Below are 17,345 nucleotides of genomic sequence, written 5' to 3'. Positions count from 1 at the left end.
ACCTCGGCAAGGCATTGGCAGGGTTTTGCCGTGCCAAGGTGGCCCAGAAGTAGGTGACCATGACTCAGATGATGAATTCGCTTATTTCTTTCTCCGTTTGCAGGAAATCTAATTAGCCCATATTTCTGACCAGTGACAAACGATGCGGCCATCGATTCTGCCCCTCCCGCCTTGGGTGCCTGCCGTGAGTGATCTCTGCCCACACCATCGATTCCTGTGCCAGGTAACTGGAAAAGGATTATAATCATTAATATTTTTATTTTTTTCTATTTTCCTTCTGAACAACTTCTCCAAAGATACAACCTTGGGCAGAGGAAGGGGGAAAATAAAGCCTGATGCCGTTATAGAAATTCAATTTATAGAATTGAAAAAAAAAAATAGTGGATTTTGTAGTGCTTGGCACTTCTGCCCGGCATCAGGCCACCCCTCTCAGCACTTGCTCTACTGAGCCGGATTGCTAATTCAAAGCCAGCCTTTTCTCCCCCATTTATGCTCCCTGATTAATAATCCCTTTGCTCTCTCAGTAATGCTGCGCTGCTAATAAGATTAAAACCTATCTCCCTCTTCCAGCGCTGATCCATAATGCTGATTTACCGTCACTTTGCCACTCTTACAGAGAGGACGCACATGGTTGTTACCTTCATCCCTATCCATCTCTGCACCGTTGAGAAATAACTGTTAATTAATACCTTTCCATCTCCCAACTGCTTCCAGGTATTCCCAGCTATCAATATTTGTCTGGTTTTTTTTGCCGCCGATCTCATCGGCTGATAGAGCAAACTCCCAGCCCTGCTCACTACTTCACCTGTGCAGAGAGGATGTTGGCATTTTTGGGGTCTTTTCCTGCAAAACAGGGATATCCTGGAGGTTCTCCCCGCCTGGACTTGGTTGCCCTGAGATGGAGCAAAGCTGAAAAATGGGAGGAGGCTTTTCCAAGCACCTTTTCATGGGGGTGTGCTCATCTCCATCCATGGCTCAAATCCCTCCATGGGATGACTCCACTTCCTCCATCCATCCCTACTCCTGCAGCATGACTTCACACCCCCACGTCCGTTTGGATACGGGGCATCCTGAGATAAACCAAACGGCCACATTTACAGCCTGGAGAGGTGGGCCCATGCAAACCTCATGAAGTTCAGTCAGGCCAAGTGCAAGGTCCTGCACGTGGGTCAGGGCAATCCCAGGCACAAATTCAGGCAGAGAATGGATTGAGAGCAGCCCTGAGGAGAAGGACTCGGGAGTGGTGGACAAGAAGCTCAATGTGAGCCAACAATGTGCTCTTGCAGCCCAGAAATCCAACCAGATCCTGGGCTGCATCACCAGCAGGTCGAGGGAGGGAATTATGCCTCTTTACTCCGCTCTAGTGAGACCCCACCTGCAGCATTGCATCCAGTTCTGGAGCCCCCAACATCAGAAGGACATGGACCAGTTGGAGAGGGTCCAGAGGAGGCCACAAAGATGATCAGAGGGCTGGAGCACCTCTCCTGTGAGGACAGGCTGAGAGAGTTGGGGCTGTTCAGCCTGGAGAAGAGGAGGCTCTAGGGAGACCTTAGAGCAGCCTTGCAGTACCTAAAGGGGGCTACAGGAAAGATGGGGAGAGACTGTTCAGTAGGGCCTGGTGTGATAGGATTAGGGGTAATGGTTTTAAGAGGGAGGTAGATTTAGACTAGACATTAGGAAAAATTTTTTTTACATTGAGGGTGGTGGAACACTGGCCCAGGTTGCCCAGAGAGGTGGTGGATGCCCCATCCCTGGAAACATTCAAGGCCAGGTTGGACAGGGCTCTGAGCAACCTGATCTGGTTGGAGATGTCCCTGCTCCTTGCAGGGGGGTTGGACTGGCTGGGCTTTGAAGGTCCCTTCCAACCCAAACCATTCTGTGATTCTATGATTTTTCACCCCACGGCATATTTTCCTTCTCTACCAGGAGACCCCGGATCAGCCCTACAGCCAACCCAGGCAGTCGGATGCTTGGGGAATAACACTGACAGCAGCGAGAGCTTGGGAAGGAGCAGGAAAAAAAAACCAAACAAACCCAGCAGAGCCTCTGATCTGATGAATATGGCAGGGGAGGCCGATGCTCTGCTTTTAATAAAACATAACGAAGCGTAGGATCATAAAATATTTCCTTTAATTCAGTGCTCCCGTGAGGGTGGGTAATGCGGTAGGCAGCTTGCTGGGGTTGCTAAATAGCCCATTTGTAAGCCTCTAAGTGCTCTCCTTCCCATCCCTATCACATTTTGGGGGGGCAAAAAGACAGTGGGCTGTGCGCACCCCACCCAGCGCCAAAGCGCATCCCTCCCGCCGTGCGTTATGGGCATCCCCAGGTCCCAGAGCAGCATCACTTTGCCCCACCAGGACGGGCTTTCCAGGGTGGAAAAAGGTGAAAAAGCCAATCAAGGAGGGATGCTCAATTATCATCCTCATCCTCGGTAAGCACATGGGTGTCCGAGCACGTGCGTGTTGCATATATAGAAAAAAATATATATACTTATCTCCGAGGCGGTGTGGTGGAAGCGATTAACATTCTCATGTTAAAAATCTCTCTGCATCTACTTTGTCCTATGCCCGGTACTAAATATAACCGTTGAATATGCTCTCTCCCTCTGCCGGCAAGATAACGTTTAAATAAACCCTTTCAGTTTTAAAGAGTTGGGTTGTTTTCTCGCGGCAGGGAGCTTTTAGCGGATCAGGAAGCAGAGGAGGCGGGTGGTCTGTGCAAACAAACCTAGGGGCATCCCTAACATCCAAGTGCCCAAATCCTGCCCCCTCCAAATCATTTCCCACTGAGAAATTGCCCAGATCTTGTTTCCTGCTCTAACAAAAAAAAAAAATAAAAGAAAAATTAAAGGCATATTTCTAGGAACAGAAGGGTTTAATTTGGAAACCCGTGCTTCCTTGAGCACTCCCACACCACTGCTATAATTACAATGGTGTAAATTCGCTCTCTGTCAGGAGGAAACCCAACTATCTCGAGCCAGTTTGCATACGTCAACTGCTTGAAAGAATCTCCTTAGAGAAGAAAAAAAAAAAAAAACACCACCATAATAACGCAACAAAATGCAAAAATAGCTTTAAAAGAGCCACCTTGGCCAGCACTTATGGACAATAGCTCATTGTCAAGCTGCAAGGGGAAAATGGCCCAAGAGGAGAGGACATGCTGGAGGTTTTTCTTCATGAAGCTGAACCAGCAGCGTTACCACCCAGCCTTGGTTCCTGGTGGTGACACATCTTTTCATCCTCCCTGGAGCGATATCTACCCATCATATGGTGCTTCTCCATCACCAGATCTAGTCTTCTACCCATCCTACATGGAAAAAAAACCCACTCCCCAGCAGCTCACTGTATAAATTTTGGGGTGCCGGGCACGTCAACATTGCCCAAATCTTCCTACCCGGCTCTGAGTCACCGCATCCTTCTGCAACACAACTTGACAGGTAGATCTTTAGGAGAAAAGTGAGGAAACCAGTCAAATTCAACCACTGGCTCTTGGGATGCTGGCGGTGCTGCAAGCAGGGCATGGGGGTGGGACAGCAAACCCTGTGTGTGTGGTTCCCTTCTCACAGCAGAAGCTAAATCCATAGGGAACAGGGCTTTTTCTGAGATTACCATATGAGAAAGATGCTTGATGGAGCAGAAAAAGTATCTCAGATCACGGTACCTCAAGGAACTGCCTGAATTCAGGCTGGAAATCTTCCTAAGTATGACTGTGAGCCAAGCTTTGAAACCAGTTCTCTAGAGGTGCAAAGCTGGGATGGAAACCTAAATCACTTGGCCATCACAATCCCCTTCCAGATCATTTCCAACCAAACCAAGGATTTTTTTTTTTTTGGCAGAAGGAAAGACACAACCAACAACCAACTTGTGATGAAAAAGGTGCTCATCTCTACGAGAGGGCTCACTGGGGTGCAGGGAGCTCAGCTCACCCATGTGCCCCTCACCTCAAAACTGGGGTGATGCTGGTGCTTTTGGTGACACCTGCTGAGCTGAAGCCTTTTTGCCCCCCTCCTGCTGTTATGGTCCATCTCAACCCACCAGCTGGTGGCTCCCGAAACCATCACTTGGTACCTGTGATGATGACAACCACCAGTCAAAATCACCCTTTTCCTCATTTTCTGCTTTTCACTTATTATCAGCACCAGCAAAACACACCTTGAGGACCAGCATCCTCCCCAGTGCAAACACCATCAAAAGCAAAGTTGCTACCAGCAAATCCAGGGTTATCCACAAAACCTATTCCTGAAAAAAGCACTTCCATGGATGGCAGTCTACCTAGGAGCGAACCCAAGTGCCACCCACTATGTCCCCACCGCCACCCTGCATCCCACCCATCGCTTTGGGAGAACCAAACCCCCATCATGGAGCATCTCTGCATCGTTCCAGCCCATCCCCATTCCTGCAGAACCCTTTCCAAACAAACAAATAGGGATTTGTATTTACACATGCAAAGCAAGCGCATCCCAGCAGAGGGGTCTCCAGCTCCCGTTTTCCCTTCCGGGTGCAGCATCAGGATTTATCTACAAGCACAGGGAGGCGGAGTGGGGCCGGAATAATGGCTGCTAATCTGCTTCACCCTCCTCTCCAAAGTATATTGTTGAAGGCATTATATAAATGGGAAATGATATGGAGGTTTGGGCAGGAGAGGAACTAAATCCCTGCCTCCCCTACTCCTTTCTGCAATGCCTCTGAGACACCCAGTTTTCCAGCCAAGAAGGATTTTGCAGATGGAGATGGGCTCCCGGCACTAGAAGAAACAAAATGTGTGGTCTGGAGGCCAGGAAAGGGCTCGGCGATGCCACATTTCCACCCCTGTTGGATTGTAGCATCCCTGTGTTGGGAAATGTGTTTTTTCTTCCTTGGGGGTCATCGGCAAGCAGCGCTGGAAAAACATTCTTCCCTGCTTCAAGCCTCCCTCACTGGGGCTGCTGGGACCTTTTCAACAATTAGTTTTGCTTCTAGCTAAGATATTTCAAAGGGTTGGCTCCTCCAGCACTGGCTTCTGCTGCAAACGCATGTGTTGATCCCAGGTGATGAGCAACGAGGATCACCCCAAAAAGGGGTAGACAAGCATGTCGGGAGGGATGAACCCCATTTCTCAGCCAGTTCAGAGTGAAAACAGCACCATCCCTGGCCCAAATGGCTTTGTGGATCCTAAAAAATTCAAATTTTATATAAAAACGCCATAGAGGGGACCACAGCAGTGGGTTATTGACCCTGCACTTTGCTGCGAGCCTGCCTGCCCTTGACACTCAGGGTGAATCCAGTCCCAAAAGCATGGAAAACAAGCCCATAATTGATGGTTTATTTTAGGAAGGAGACGGGAAAAGTGGGAAGGAGATAATGCTGGGGAGAGATAATGTGAGCGCCAGTCATTACTTAGAAAACAAGCCCATCAGTACTCCAAGTGTCTCGGCAGAAAGCAAACAAAAGGGCAAAGAGAGCAGCTTGGTGAGGGAACAAAACCAGCCACATCAGCTGCATCCTTCCCGTTACGCTCTTCGCAGCTGGATCCATGAGCCGGGAAGTTTGCAAGGCAAGAGCTGCACCCTCTGCTTCCAAAAAATAGGAATTTGGGGCCTCCTTCCCTTGATTCTCCTCTTTGCCTACGTTTGTGTGAAGAGCCTGACTCAGTGTCGCTGATATCAAGCTTTTCTCTTAGAAAATTCAGGGAAAAACCCAAAGCTCTGAGAAAATCCCATCACTGGCGGGCCCCAAGGTGGTGATGCTTTGTCCTCCCCATACACGGTTCTAGGAAGGTCCTGGACATCTCCATCCTTCCCAGGGCGAGGTTTTGGCTCCATCCTCACCTCCCTGGAAGGTTTTCCCTTCAGCAAGCACTCCAGGAGCTTTAGCATGAGCCTTACCCCTGTCTCAGCCTAATTCCCAAGCCATTAGTCCATCTGGATTAGATAAAACCTGCTCTTATCCTGACACTGTAGAGAGCTTTTCATCGGCAGATCTCAAAGCACTTGGTGAACGGAGCAAAGTGAAAGCTGGTCAAACATTCCCAATCAAGGATTTTCTGAGAGAAAACATAATTTCTGCAATGACAACCAGAAAAATAAAAAAGGCAACTGGAGCATGTGAAGCCCTGAAACACCCTCATGGGAAGGGGAGGCTTGCAAGAATGTGATTAACATCACAGTTAGATGCTCTACAAAAACCCACCCATGCAGGAGCCGAGCTGTGTTTCCATGTCACTTGAGCCTGGATGAAATGCCAAGGTGGACCTTGCCTGGGAATGCTTGAAGGCAGCAGAGAAGCTATGGAGCACACAGGAGGGCTGTGATGGATATAGCTTTTAGCATATGTGGTGGGCCGATAAGAACCTCATGAAGTTCAACCAGGCCAAGTGCAAGATCCTGCAGGTGGGTCAGGGCAATCCCAGGCACAAATTCAGGCTGGGCAGAGAATGGATTGAGAGCAGCCCTGAGGAGAAGGACTCGGGAGTGATGGTGGACGAGAGGCTCAACATGAGCCAACAATGTGCTCTTGCAGCCCAGAAATCCAACCAGATCCTGGGCTGCATCACCAGCAGGTCGAGGGAGGGAATTATGCCTCTTTACTCCGCTCTAGTGAGTCCCCACCTGCAGCACTGCGTCCAGCTCTGGAGCCCCCAACATCAGAAGGACATGGACCAGTTGGAGAGGGTCCAGAGGAGGCCACAAAGATGATCAGAGGGCTGGAGCATTTCTCCTGTGAGGACAAGCTGGGATAGTTGAGGCTGTTCAGCCTGGAGAAGAGGAGGCTCTAGGGAGACCTTAGAGCAGCCTTGCAGTGCCTAAAGAGGCCTACAGGAAAGATGGGGAGAGACTGTTCAGCAGGGCCTGGTGTGATAGGACAAGGGGTAATGGTTTCAAAATAGAGGGAGATAGATTCAGACTGGGCATAAGGAAGAAATTTTTTTCCACTGAGGGTGGTGGAACACTGGCCCGGGTTGCCCAGAGAGGCGGTGGATGCCCCATCCCTGGAAACATTCAAGGCCAGGTTGGACGGGGCTCTGAGCAACCTGATCTGGTTGAGATGTCCCTGTTCCTTGCAGGGGGTTGGACTGGGTGGTCTCTAACGCTCCCTTCCCACCCAAACCATTCTGTGATTCTATGCTATCGCATTTAGCAGCTTGCATTTAGCAGGGCTGCTTCGCTCAAGGCTCTTTGAACCAAACCCAGGACCTCTAGCACAAGTCCTTCCTTCAGCAAAGAGGGGAGCAACACCCCAACCCAAACCCTACAGCATCCCCCAGCTTTTTAAAAAAAATTTTAGGGGGTACTCATAAAACTAAGGGATCCCTTGTGGCAACAAAGGAATTTGAGGGATAAATGCCCCAATACTGAGCCCTGACATGTCGGGGAGCGGCGGAAATGCTTAGGGACCAGTCAGGATTTAATTGCACAAGGGTTTCCGTTGAGAAACAAAGCCCGGAGTATCTCCACATCCCGAAGATGCTTATCATTGCGGAAAGGTACAAGGCGAGGGGAAGATGTTTGCCTGCTTAAAGCTTTGTTTTAAAGAGCTCTGGAGTCAAACGGGCAGCTCTAAACTGCTACAGAAGGCAGGGAAAAACTGGGCTAATTGGGGAAGGGCAATTAGCATGGTTAGGAGGATTTTTGGAAGGGGCTTCGCGGCCTGGATTGACCCGGGTAGCAAAGCATGGCCTTCATGGGAAGGCAGAATTTGTAGAAAGAGTAGGAAAGGGTTGAAAATGAGGTGACCCTGAGCCAAACAGAAGGTTCACCGGGGAAAAGCAGTAGTAGAAAAGGACGGGGGAAACGTGGGACGGCTTTCCGGGTCAGCGCCAAGCATTCGCAGGGGAATTCGAGCAGGATTTGCTCCCACACAAAATTCGAGCAGGACGCTCCGCCAACCTCCATCGCCACACCATGTTCCAACAAAACCCCCTCTTTTCTCAAAATCAGCTCAGCAGAGATGCGAGCAGGTGGCTCCCAGGTAAAAGTGACATTATTTTCTGACAAAAAGGAGAAAAAGGAGTTTTTCCAGGCTCGCAAGGGGAAGCCACTCCAGGGGTCATGTGCAAGATGGGGAAATCCCTGCAAGGAAAAGCTTTGGAGAGTCCCTGGGAAAGGAGAGGGGGGAGAAATTCAGCTTGCTGATAAAGACAATAACTGTAAAGAGATTTTTTTTTCCAAGCTTTTTTTGGATGTGGGCAGATCCCTAAGGGCAGGTCCCTGCAAAGCCCAGCAAACTCCACAGCAGCTTCAAATAAGGAGCTGCGCTGGAATTTTCCCCTTTTTTCCCATTGCAAGAGGTGCCATAGGGTGGGAAGCTAGAAGCTAAAGCAAACCGCTCGCGTGAGGACTACGGAAACACCTCGTTGGGACCAAAACCCGACGTATTCCGCCCTCCCTCTTGCATCCATAAAATGCCGCTCTGGTTTTAACAGCTGTAAAACAAACCCCCCGGGAACATTTTTATGGGAATGTATTCCGGGCGACAAGCTGAGCGCCGGCTGATCCGCCAGCCCGGGTTTCGGCCATGCCAAGCTCTGCAGATGGAGCTTCCCAGCTTTCCAAAACCAGGAGTCCTGAGGCTATGGCTCCATCAGCTCCATCGTTATCCGCGGTCCAGCCGCTTGCCTCCTCCGCGTGCCCTCATTTATTTTTTTTTTTTTTCATCTTGACGGCTCCTTAACCCACTTAGCCCTGCCTGAGGCAGCTTCTTCTGGCCAAGGGGACAGATTGAGCTTGTTAGAAAGGAAAAAAAGCTGTGTGACAAGGGGTGATGCTCCCCGGAGGGACGTACAGCACGTTGGGATGGATCCAGCCCACCTACCGTGCAGCGACGACGCAAGCAGCTTCATTTGGGTAAATAAAAGGGGTTTTTTTTTTGTTACGAGAGAGAACCCCAAACCACTCCCAGGAAGGTGCAGATGTTTTGTGGGATGGGAAGCGGTTCTGACGGATCCTCAACGCTCTCCTCCGCGCCAGTAGTGGGATCTCAGTGCTCCTCCGGGACACGGCAGTGATGCCAAGCCGGCACCATGCAATGTGTAAGGTGACAACAAAAACAGGTGACGTTCCCCCCAAAATGGCTTCAGAGACGCCCTCCTGCATCTTCCCAGGCGACATGGCCGGATCCCGCTGGATCCCTCAAAGCCAAGCGCCGAGACAAGGAGGGGACAAAGCTCCGCAGGCACGTCCTCCTGTGCCGCTGCGACAGCCAAGGATGCCATCAACCACCGAAAAGCCACCCACCCGCCGAAATTTGGGAGCAGCGCTCAGCCTCCGCAACCTCCTGCTGCCCAGAGCGTCTGCCCCAAGCCCAGGTTTTTTGGCAATGATTTTTAGCTGTTTGCTGAAAAAGCCGAGTGTAAATTGGCTTTTTGGGATGGCGTTTCTCTGCAAAGGGCTAGGAGACGCTCCACGCAGCTGATCTTCTGGATACGGGAAAGCAGCAAAGTCCTGGTGCACGTTTAAAAGCCAAAATTTAGCTCATGGATGCCCAAACTCAAACATCAAACCTGCCCACGAGCCCCGTTGAACGCCAGGATCATCATCCCACATCACTTTATAACCCACAACTGCACCCCAGCACCATCAACTTCATCCCACAAAACAACTTTTACCTCTTTTTTTTTTTTTTATCCCCCTGCAAAATGCACATTGCAAACACAGATTTATCCCTACCCATGCTCACAAATCAGCAGCAGAAGAGCAACTGGTCAATTCACAGTGATAAAAAAAAAAATAAATAAATAGGAGAAAGGGAGGAAAAATGATCTGCGCGCCAGTGATGGACAGCATGCTGCTGAGGAAGAAACAGGGGGATGTGTTGTTCCTTGGAAAATTATCCACCCGTGACCTTAAAACCGGCTGGGAGGACGTAAGGTGGGAAGCAGGAGGGGATTTGGCACGAGTTTTCCCCCTCAGACGCACAGGTTTTATTATCAACCGCGCGTTCGGCAGCACGATGCCGGCAGGATGCTGGGAGCGAAGCAGGGAAAAGAACAGCGAGGTGTCAAAATCCATGGAGGGGGACGGCGAAGAAGGACGCCACGCATCATGCCACGCGTTGTGCCTTCCTGACACCCAGGTGGGCCAAACCCAAAGGGGGCTTCGGCTGAGCCGGAGGGCCCGCGGTCCCCAAGGGATGATTTCGGAGGCGATCGCAACACCGGGGGGGAAGAATCGGCTCCTTTTGTGTCAACCTCTCCCCTCGCTCAGCCCTGCAGAGCGCGGCCACCGTTCTCCCTCCCCACTCCCTGCAGCGGCTGATGGCACCGTTCCGGAGAGGAAAAAGTACGTTAGAAATAATAAAACTAAGAATAATAATTTTTAAAAAGGAGATATCAAGCAAGATCTGCTCATCCCTCCATCACGCTCAGTAAAGCATCCAGACAGCAGCCGGATCTCGAAGAGCGGGCACCTGAGACCCCCACAACGAGCAATTTGGGGGGGACACGTGGGGAAAATGGGGAAAAAAGATGAAAATTGCATTCAAATAAAAAAAATTAAATTGCGCAGCTACCGCTCAGCCTCCGGGATGCAGGAAGGGGAAACTTTCTCACTCCTTGAATTTTTACATTTTTACATACCGGGACCCTGCTTTTGATGGTAGGGGTTGGGAGGGGTCTTATCAATCTCTTTGCGGAGTGAAGAGGGGAGTGGAGATATTAATTTGGGAGCTGAGCAGGCTGCAAAGCCCCGGGATGACGAGGATTTGGGGGGCAGCTTCTCCCAGCACACGCCCTTCCCATCTATAGGGTTTGGGGCACCCAAAGAGCAGATCCCCCCCCCAAAAAAAACCTGTCGCTCATGGGGGTCCCCAAGGCATAGGACCTCCCCAAATCTCAGGGTGGAGGGGGGTGCAGAGCTCAGAGTCACTGCAAGATATTTGGGCTGCGGGTCTCGGTGCCCGTGGGGGAGGGTCTCTGTCCCCCGTTTTGGGGGGGGATATCACTCACCCAGCGCCAGGTCGAGGAGGTCCCACAGCAGCGGACAGAGGAGCAAGGGGTTCATTTTCACGCGTGGGGGTGGGAGGGGGCTCACGCGTGCCCCAGCTCCCGGCCCGGGGGCATCGCGGCAGGGGGGCTCAGCCTGGCTCCGTGCGTCCCTGTCGTTCACCCCCCCCACACCCCGCCACGCCGTCCCGCAGCAGCCACTGATCCGGTCGTGCTGCTGCCCTAAGCCGATTGATTGCAGGGGGAGCGCGGAGCTGCCCACCCCGCCCCCCGAGCTGAGCCCGCCCCGGTCCGGCCCCCGGGAGGTGCTGGAGGGGGGCGGGGGCTTTGGGGAGAGGCGGGGGAGAGTGCGCGGTACGAAGGGGGAGGATGCGGGGGGGAATGGTGATGCGGGGGGCGTGGGGGGATACAGGAGGGGGTTGCAGGAGGGTTGCAGGGGGAGGGGGGATGCAGGATGGGAGTGGATGGGGGGGTGAAGCGGGGGGGGTGAGGGATTGGGGAGGGAGGATGCAGGATGGGAGGAGATGCAGGATGGTGGGGGGGTTTGCAGAAGGGGGAATGCGCGGAGGATGCAGGGGGATGCAGGATATGATGGGGATGCCGGGGGGGATGCCGGAAGGGATGCGCAGTCCGAGAAAGTTGGTGGGGGGTGTGCAGGAGGGGTTGCGCGGCGTATGGGGGGGTAACGCGGTATGTAGGGGGGATGAGCGGTGTATTGGTATAGGGTGGAGGGGGCGCAGGAAGGGGTGCACGGTGTATGGGGTGGAGAAGGGGCTGCACAGTCCTGGGAGCGGGGGCGGGGGGTTCAGGAGGGCTTGCATGATGTGTTGGGAGGTAAAATGCTACATGGGGGGCTAAAGCATTATATGGGGGGTGATGGGGCATGGGAGGATGGGGGGACATTGTGTGGGGGGCGTGGGGTGCAGGAAGGGATGCGAGACATTTTGGAGAATGCAGGAGGGGAAGGGCAGTTTAGAGAGAAGGTGCATGGGGAGGGGGTGCAGAAGAGGTGTGGGGTGCGGGGTCACGGCCTAAGGAAGGGTGCGGGGTGCAGGAGGGGGAGGGATGCAGGCAAGGATGTGAGAGGTGGAGGGATGCCGGGTGCAGGCAGGGATGTAAGGGAGAGATGAGAGATGCAGGACGCGGGCAGGGACGTGGGGCACAGGCAGGGACGCAGGGTGCCCAGGGGCAGCAGTTTCCATCACCCCTTCCCCTTTCTTCACCAACCCCCCTCCTCCCTGCAGCCCCCAGCAGCAGGACCCAGCCCCGGAGCTGTTGGGTCCCCCCAAAAATCACACACTGGTGGGGATGCACATCCCTCCATGGCCCTGCATTGCAGATGACCTTGTGTTCCTCCAAATCCCTGGATTTAATCAGTTCCAGGACAGAGGGGAAGGTGCCAGTATTATTTACCAAAAGCCCAGGTAGCAAGTGAGGTGGCCGGGGGTTTGCTGACAGCGATGGCAGGAGATGAGATTGGCGGGCTGGAGGACACTTTTCCTCAAGGTAGGAAGCCTTTTAAATCATTGCTTTTGATTATTTCCAGTCCCATGCGGTTGCCCTATCTTCCCAACACCTTTTCTTACAGCCCTCGAGCCCGGCTCAAGCCTACCGCTTCCCAAACTCACACCAACACCCCTCATTTCCAGCTGCACAAATGCAGAAAAAAACAAACCCAACCCCAGTATCCTCTTTTTAGGGCCGATATTTGCCAAAAAAAAGGTTTGCCTGGGATGGGGAACAGGCCCTGTGCTGAGATTTTGGCACGACTAGCGACACCAGTCTAATGAAAACTGGTGTGTTATGGCTTACTTCTTAAATAACTGCCCTGAAAGAAATCGGGCTCGGAAAAAAAAAATAAATAAAATCAATTAGTTGCTGAAATTCCTTTGAGTGAGCTGGATTTTTCTCTCCCTTCTCCCTCTGCCTTTCATCCGCTGGGAAAAGCCACAGAGATGTCTGGAAAACAAATCTCGCTTTATTTGATCACGGATTTGATAGACCCCCCGAGAGACATCACCTTCTCCTCACTCTCCCAGAAATCTAACAGCCAGGGCAGGAAGAACTGGTGCTCGCGGGGCCGTATCTCAGCAAACCCTAAAAAAGTGTCAGCCTAACTGGCCAGCCCAGAGGTAAAACCCAGTTCAGCCAGTTCTAGAGCCACTGCTCGCAACCCACACTCGAGATGCTCCTCCGAGACGCCTCTGCCGGGACATGGATTTTATTTTTTTCCCCTCTTGCTTCACCATGCTGACCCACAAACCCCATCCCCTCTCCATCCCCTTCTTCACTCCCATCCCAAGCAAGCGGGAATATTTTATTTTAATTTTAATGTTTACCCAGGGAGGTGCACGGAGCAATTTTTTTCCACCCTCGGATGAGGTAACGCATAGATGAGGCGCATAAAGAGGCGAAGGTTTTTAGGCTGGGAAGTTGGGAAAGGTCATGCAGATAAAAGCAATGCAGAGATGTTCAAGAACAGCACTCCAAGATATCTCCTCGTCAAATAAAAATAAATTCAAATTAAAACTCCATCCCTTTTCCACCTGAATTTTAGCCCCTCGCAGCTCCGGCTCGGCCTTTCGGCCGCAGACTCTCCTGCTGGAGCAAAAGCGACAAAGTGGTGGGAGAAGCGTAAACGGAATATCCCAAAACACGTCCAGCAGGACTTGTTTTTCCCACAGCAAAGTATCTCTGGCAGCCTCCAGATTTAATATCGGAGCGCAGGGCAAGCCGGAGAGAAGCAAGCTGGGCCCATCAGCCGGATCCCAGGACATTGGAGGAGACAGTAAGTGATGTAAATTGGTGGGGAAAAATATTGCCGTTTGTATTGGGTGTCTGGCTCGGTTGGGTTTCGCTTGGGTTTTAATTTTGAGTGAATAAAGCGGCTGGTAAAAGCTACTTGGCTGACAGCCCCCGGGGGCTGCGGTCCCCTGGAAAAGCAAGAAATGAGCCGAGCCGATGGGGAGCGATGCTCTGTTCCCAGCTAAACGCAGCCATCCGGATTGTGACAGGGGTTATTCCGTTTTGTTTTTTTTTTTTAAATAAATAAGAATTTTCCCCGCAGGCCCATCCCATTGCTTCTTAAAAACAACAACAAAAAATTTGCTATTTTGGGATGGAGCTGTTGTCCTCCAGCCCCGTCCTTCCCACCCTCAGGAGGGATGGATCCAGCCTGGAAAACGAGGTCCAAAGCCTCATCCCCAACATCCTTTGGGAGCAGCTGAAATCCAGGGCAGAGTATTACAGGTGAGTCTCCTCCATCTGTCCCCAGTGACCCCGATTCGGCACCAAAAAAAAGGCTCCAAAAGGCAAAATTTCTCACCTCCTCTCTCCTAACCTTTCCAGAAGAAGCCCGTGTGCTAATTAGCTGAGTAATAACGTGGCGAGGACACGATTCCTCATTAGCTTTTGAGCAATTCCCGGCTACATGACTGATACCCATCTACAAGAAAATTAACTCAGGCGCCAAGGCTCTGTAATCAAGATTAACGAGGAAACAGGCAAAGGGCAGCACGTGCCTCACACCCCTGCCCTTCGCCAGGAGCCAGGCATTTCCCAAAATGGAGAGAATCCCAAATTCATGAGATGGTCCTCAGCAAAGCGGCTTGGTAGGAGAAAGTCTCTATCAGGCCTGGAATAATCCCATTTTTTTCCCCCCGTAGGGGGGAAATCTCTACGTAACACATCCAGGATCCTAGCTGGGCTCCCGCACCATCCCTAGCGCCGGAAGATGCTTGCTCAGAGCTGAAATTAAAAGTTAATTTATGTGTATAAGAGCGATACGGCAAGCACTCATCTCTGGTCCTCCACCTGCAAAGCTCCATTGCTGGTGAGCTAAAGCAGCATCAATTCACCCCGAGAGCACCGGCATCCCGGTGTCATCAGCTGCATCCCGTGGTCCCTATTGCAGAGCCATCAGAAATATTTCCCGTGTTGCCTGGAGAGCAAAACCTTCCCATCTGCTCTCCCGTCAGCGAAGGTGCGGCGCAAAGGGCTAATTCACCACCAATCACCCCGGTTTGTGTTACTGGGGACTGATCCTTGGCTAATGACCCTGTGGAAAAACGCTCCCTGCCATGGCATTCCCAAATCCCAGCTCAGCCCTCTCTGCATCCCTTGTCGGCTTGAAACCTGCGGCAAAATCCAATCAAGTCACAGGTGCCCGACTTCAAAGAATCTGTTTTTCTCTATTTTCCATCAAAAATAGAAATGTCAGCAGTCAAAAAGTGAAAAACCATGGCCATGGGATGACCCAACACCCCGCATTTAACCCCAAACTGTTCCCCTACACTGCAGTAGCCCAGGTCTGGCTTTTCCCACCCACAACATCAATTTTTCAAAGATAAAAACTTGTAAAATGAAACAACCCTGTTGCCAAAATGCAGCTTTTCTGGTATTCCTGATGGAAATTTTTCTTAGCAGAGCAGCTGGAGGCAAAGCACCGTTTCCCTAGTTCAAAAAAAAAAAAAAAAATCCCATTGTATTTATTTTTAGCATATCTCTGTGTGCTGAACGCCCTCGACTGAGCCCGCTCTGGCCAGGTAACGTGAAGCATCCAAGCCCTGCAACACAGGAGGGAATTAAAGCGATTTTTTCAAGGCTTTTCTCCTACCTTGACAAGTGGAGCGATGGAAAACCAGGAGGAGCAAAAGAGCATCACCGTGTTAGCAAGGGGCTTTTCACAGCACGCGCACCGTAATTAATAAACTATAATTAATACACTCCAGCATTGACACAGGAACAAACCCCAGAGCCTCAAAAAACACAGCCTAAATGTGCATAAATGTGTTTTTATCCCCAAATCTCTCAAAATCAATGTATTAATCACCTTTCTTCAGCTCCACCATGCGTGTTTGGGGCCATCATTATTTCTAATAATAATTATAAATCCACACAGGTGGCTAATACATTTTAAAAATCTTTATTTCGTTCATCTCTGCACCAAAATGGGATTATATAGCTAAATATACGGTCACACAAGAGGGAGAAACAGCCCTTCTACATGGGCAAAATTCAGAATATAAGTCCCCGTGTGTTCAGCCCTGTCCTTCTCCCAAGCCCATGAGTCAATATTAAGGCTGAATTTGCCTTTTTCCACCAAAATGAAGATCTGGAGGAGTGAAAAAACTCCTAATTTTTAAAAAACACAGCAGTATTTCACACCTGTAAGTCGCTCACGGAGGAGTTTTGGGCTTGAATGTCACAATTTTAGAAAAATTGGGAGTGTTTTGGAAGGATTGGTGTGGCCTTTCTCTCCCTCCCCACAGATGGAGGGTTCCTGTTTTTCAGCTGGAAAGAACATTTTGCTACAGACATCCCTTCACTTCTGCCTGGAAAAAAAAAAAAAAAAAAAAAAAAAATTCAAAATCAAAACATTTCAGTTGCCTTTGAGGCCAAACATCTCAGCTGCTCGCATTTTTCTGGCAAATCCTGGGTTTGAGGAAAATTTTAATATTTTCTTTCCATCCTAGAATAAACCTTCTCCCCCAGATTTGGCCCCAAAATTAATTGCTGTATTTAGGGGCTGCGCTTTGCCCAGTGCACCTGATGCTCCTGCAGCATCTCCAACTTGGAAGGGGGGAAAAAAAAAAAAAATTGCTTTAACACCAACCGCCATTGGAAATATTTTGCTTTTTTAATAGGATGCTCATCCCAAAAACACCTCCATCGGCCCACGACCCTAAATTCTCTCCAAAAACCATCTCCCATCTCTAAACGAATCCTCCCAGGAGCTATATAAATATAAAAGTGCACACACACAGATATATATACGCATCTAAGACGCTGGAGAGGACGTCTTCGCAGCTGTATAAATAGGCTGATGACAGCCATGGGGTGGATATAAATAAGATTAAAAGTTGCAGGCAGCCTTTCCACAGCGTTTTTCCACTTCCATCCCCACACATCTTGCAGAGGGAGGTGGGAAATACCATCCTCCACTCTCCCTCAATCCCAATTTTTGCCCTAAAATGATGCTGTTGGCACATAGATGGGTTAAATGGCCTCAAAACCTGTTCAGGGCCAGCCTCATGGCTTTTTTTTTTTCGCCACTCAGGCTGCTAGGGATTACATCCATCCTCATCCTCACTGTCGTAGTTCAGCCCCGATCGGGACCAGACTACGCAGTCTGTCTCTCGCTCCCCCGACTCTCCGAGAGAACAGGGGGAGATGATATAAGAAAAACGGCTCGAGGTTTGAGATAAGGACGGGGAGAAATCCTTAAAGTTACCGTCACGGGCAAAACAGACTCGACTTGGGGAAAACTATTCATTTATTTCTAAAATTAGCAGGAGAATGAGACAGGGAACAAGATAACCTCCCCCCACCCCTCCCTCTTCCCGGGCTTAACATTATCTCTACTACCTTCCCCTCCCGAGTGGCACGGGGGGGGGGGAAAGGGGAATGGGGGTCGCGGTCAGTTCATC

The 17,345-nt window shown here is 50.8% G+C and overlaps 1 protein-coding gene and 1 long non-coding RNA gene across 3 annotated transcripts in view; one reads left to right on the top strand and one right to left on the bottom strand.

The window, feature by feature from the left end:
• The window catches only part of IGSF21 (immunoglobin superfamily member 21), a 38,711-nt gene extending 27,579 nt beyond the window's left edge, over positions 1–11,132 (bottom strand). Inside the window, exon 1 of one of the 2 annotated variants that reach the window (XM_086764744.1) lies at positions 10,921–11,132. In XM_086764744.1, the coding sequence (XP_086620870.1) occupies positions 10,921–10,975 (55 nt within the window). In that variant the 5' untranslated portion in view covers positions 10,976–11,132. The remainder of the gene's footprint in view (positions 1–10,920) is intronic. The other variant, XM_086764745.1, reaches the window with a different exon arrangement.
• An 883-nt stretch (positions 11,133–12,015) lies between these two features.
• Positions 12,016–14,696, top strand: LOC147598203 (uncharacterized). The gene is made up of 3 exons (XR_015260876.1): positions 12,016–12,423; positions 13,602–13,705; positions 14,583–14,696. It is a non-coding gene; the product is annotated as an uncharacterized LOC147598203 (long non-coding RNA).
• The last annotated feature ends 2,649 nt before the right edge of the window (positions 14,697–17,345 follow it).

Source organism: Chlamydotis macqueenii, chromosome 21 (genome assembly GCF_036417535.1).
Source record: "Chlamydotis macqueenii isolate bChlMac1 chromosome 21, bChlMac1.mat, whole genome shotgun sequence".
Classification (NCBI taxonomy): Eukaryota; Metazoa; Chordata; class Aves; order Otidiformes; family Otididae; genus Chlamydotis; species Chlamydotis macqueenii.
This window is presented reverse-complemented; position numbering and strand designations above follow the sequence as displayed.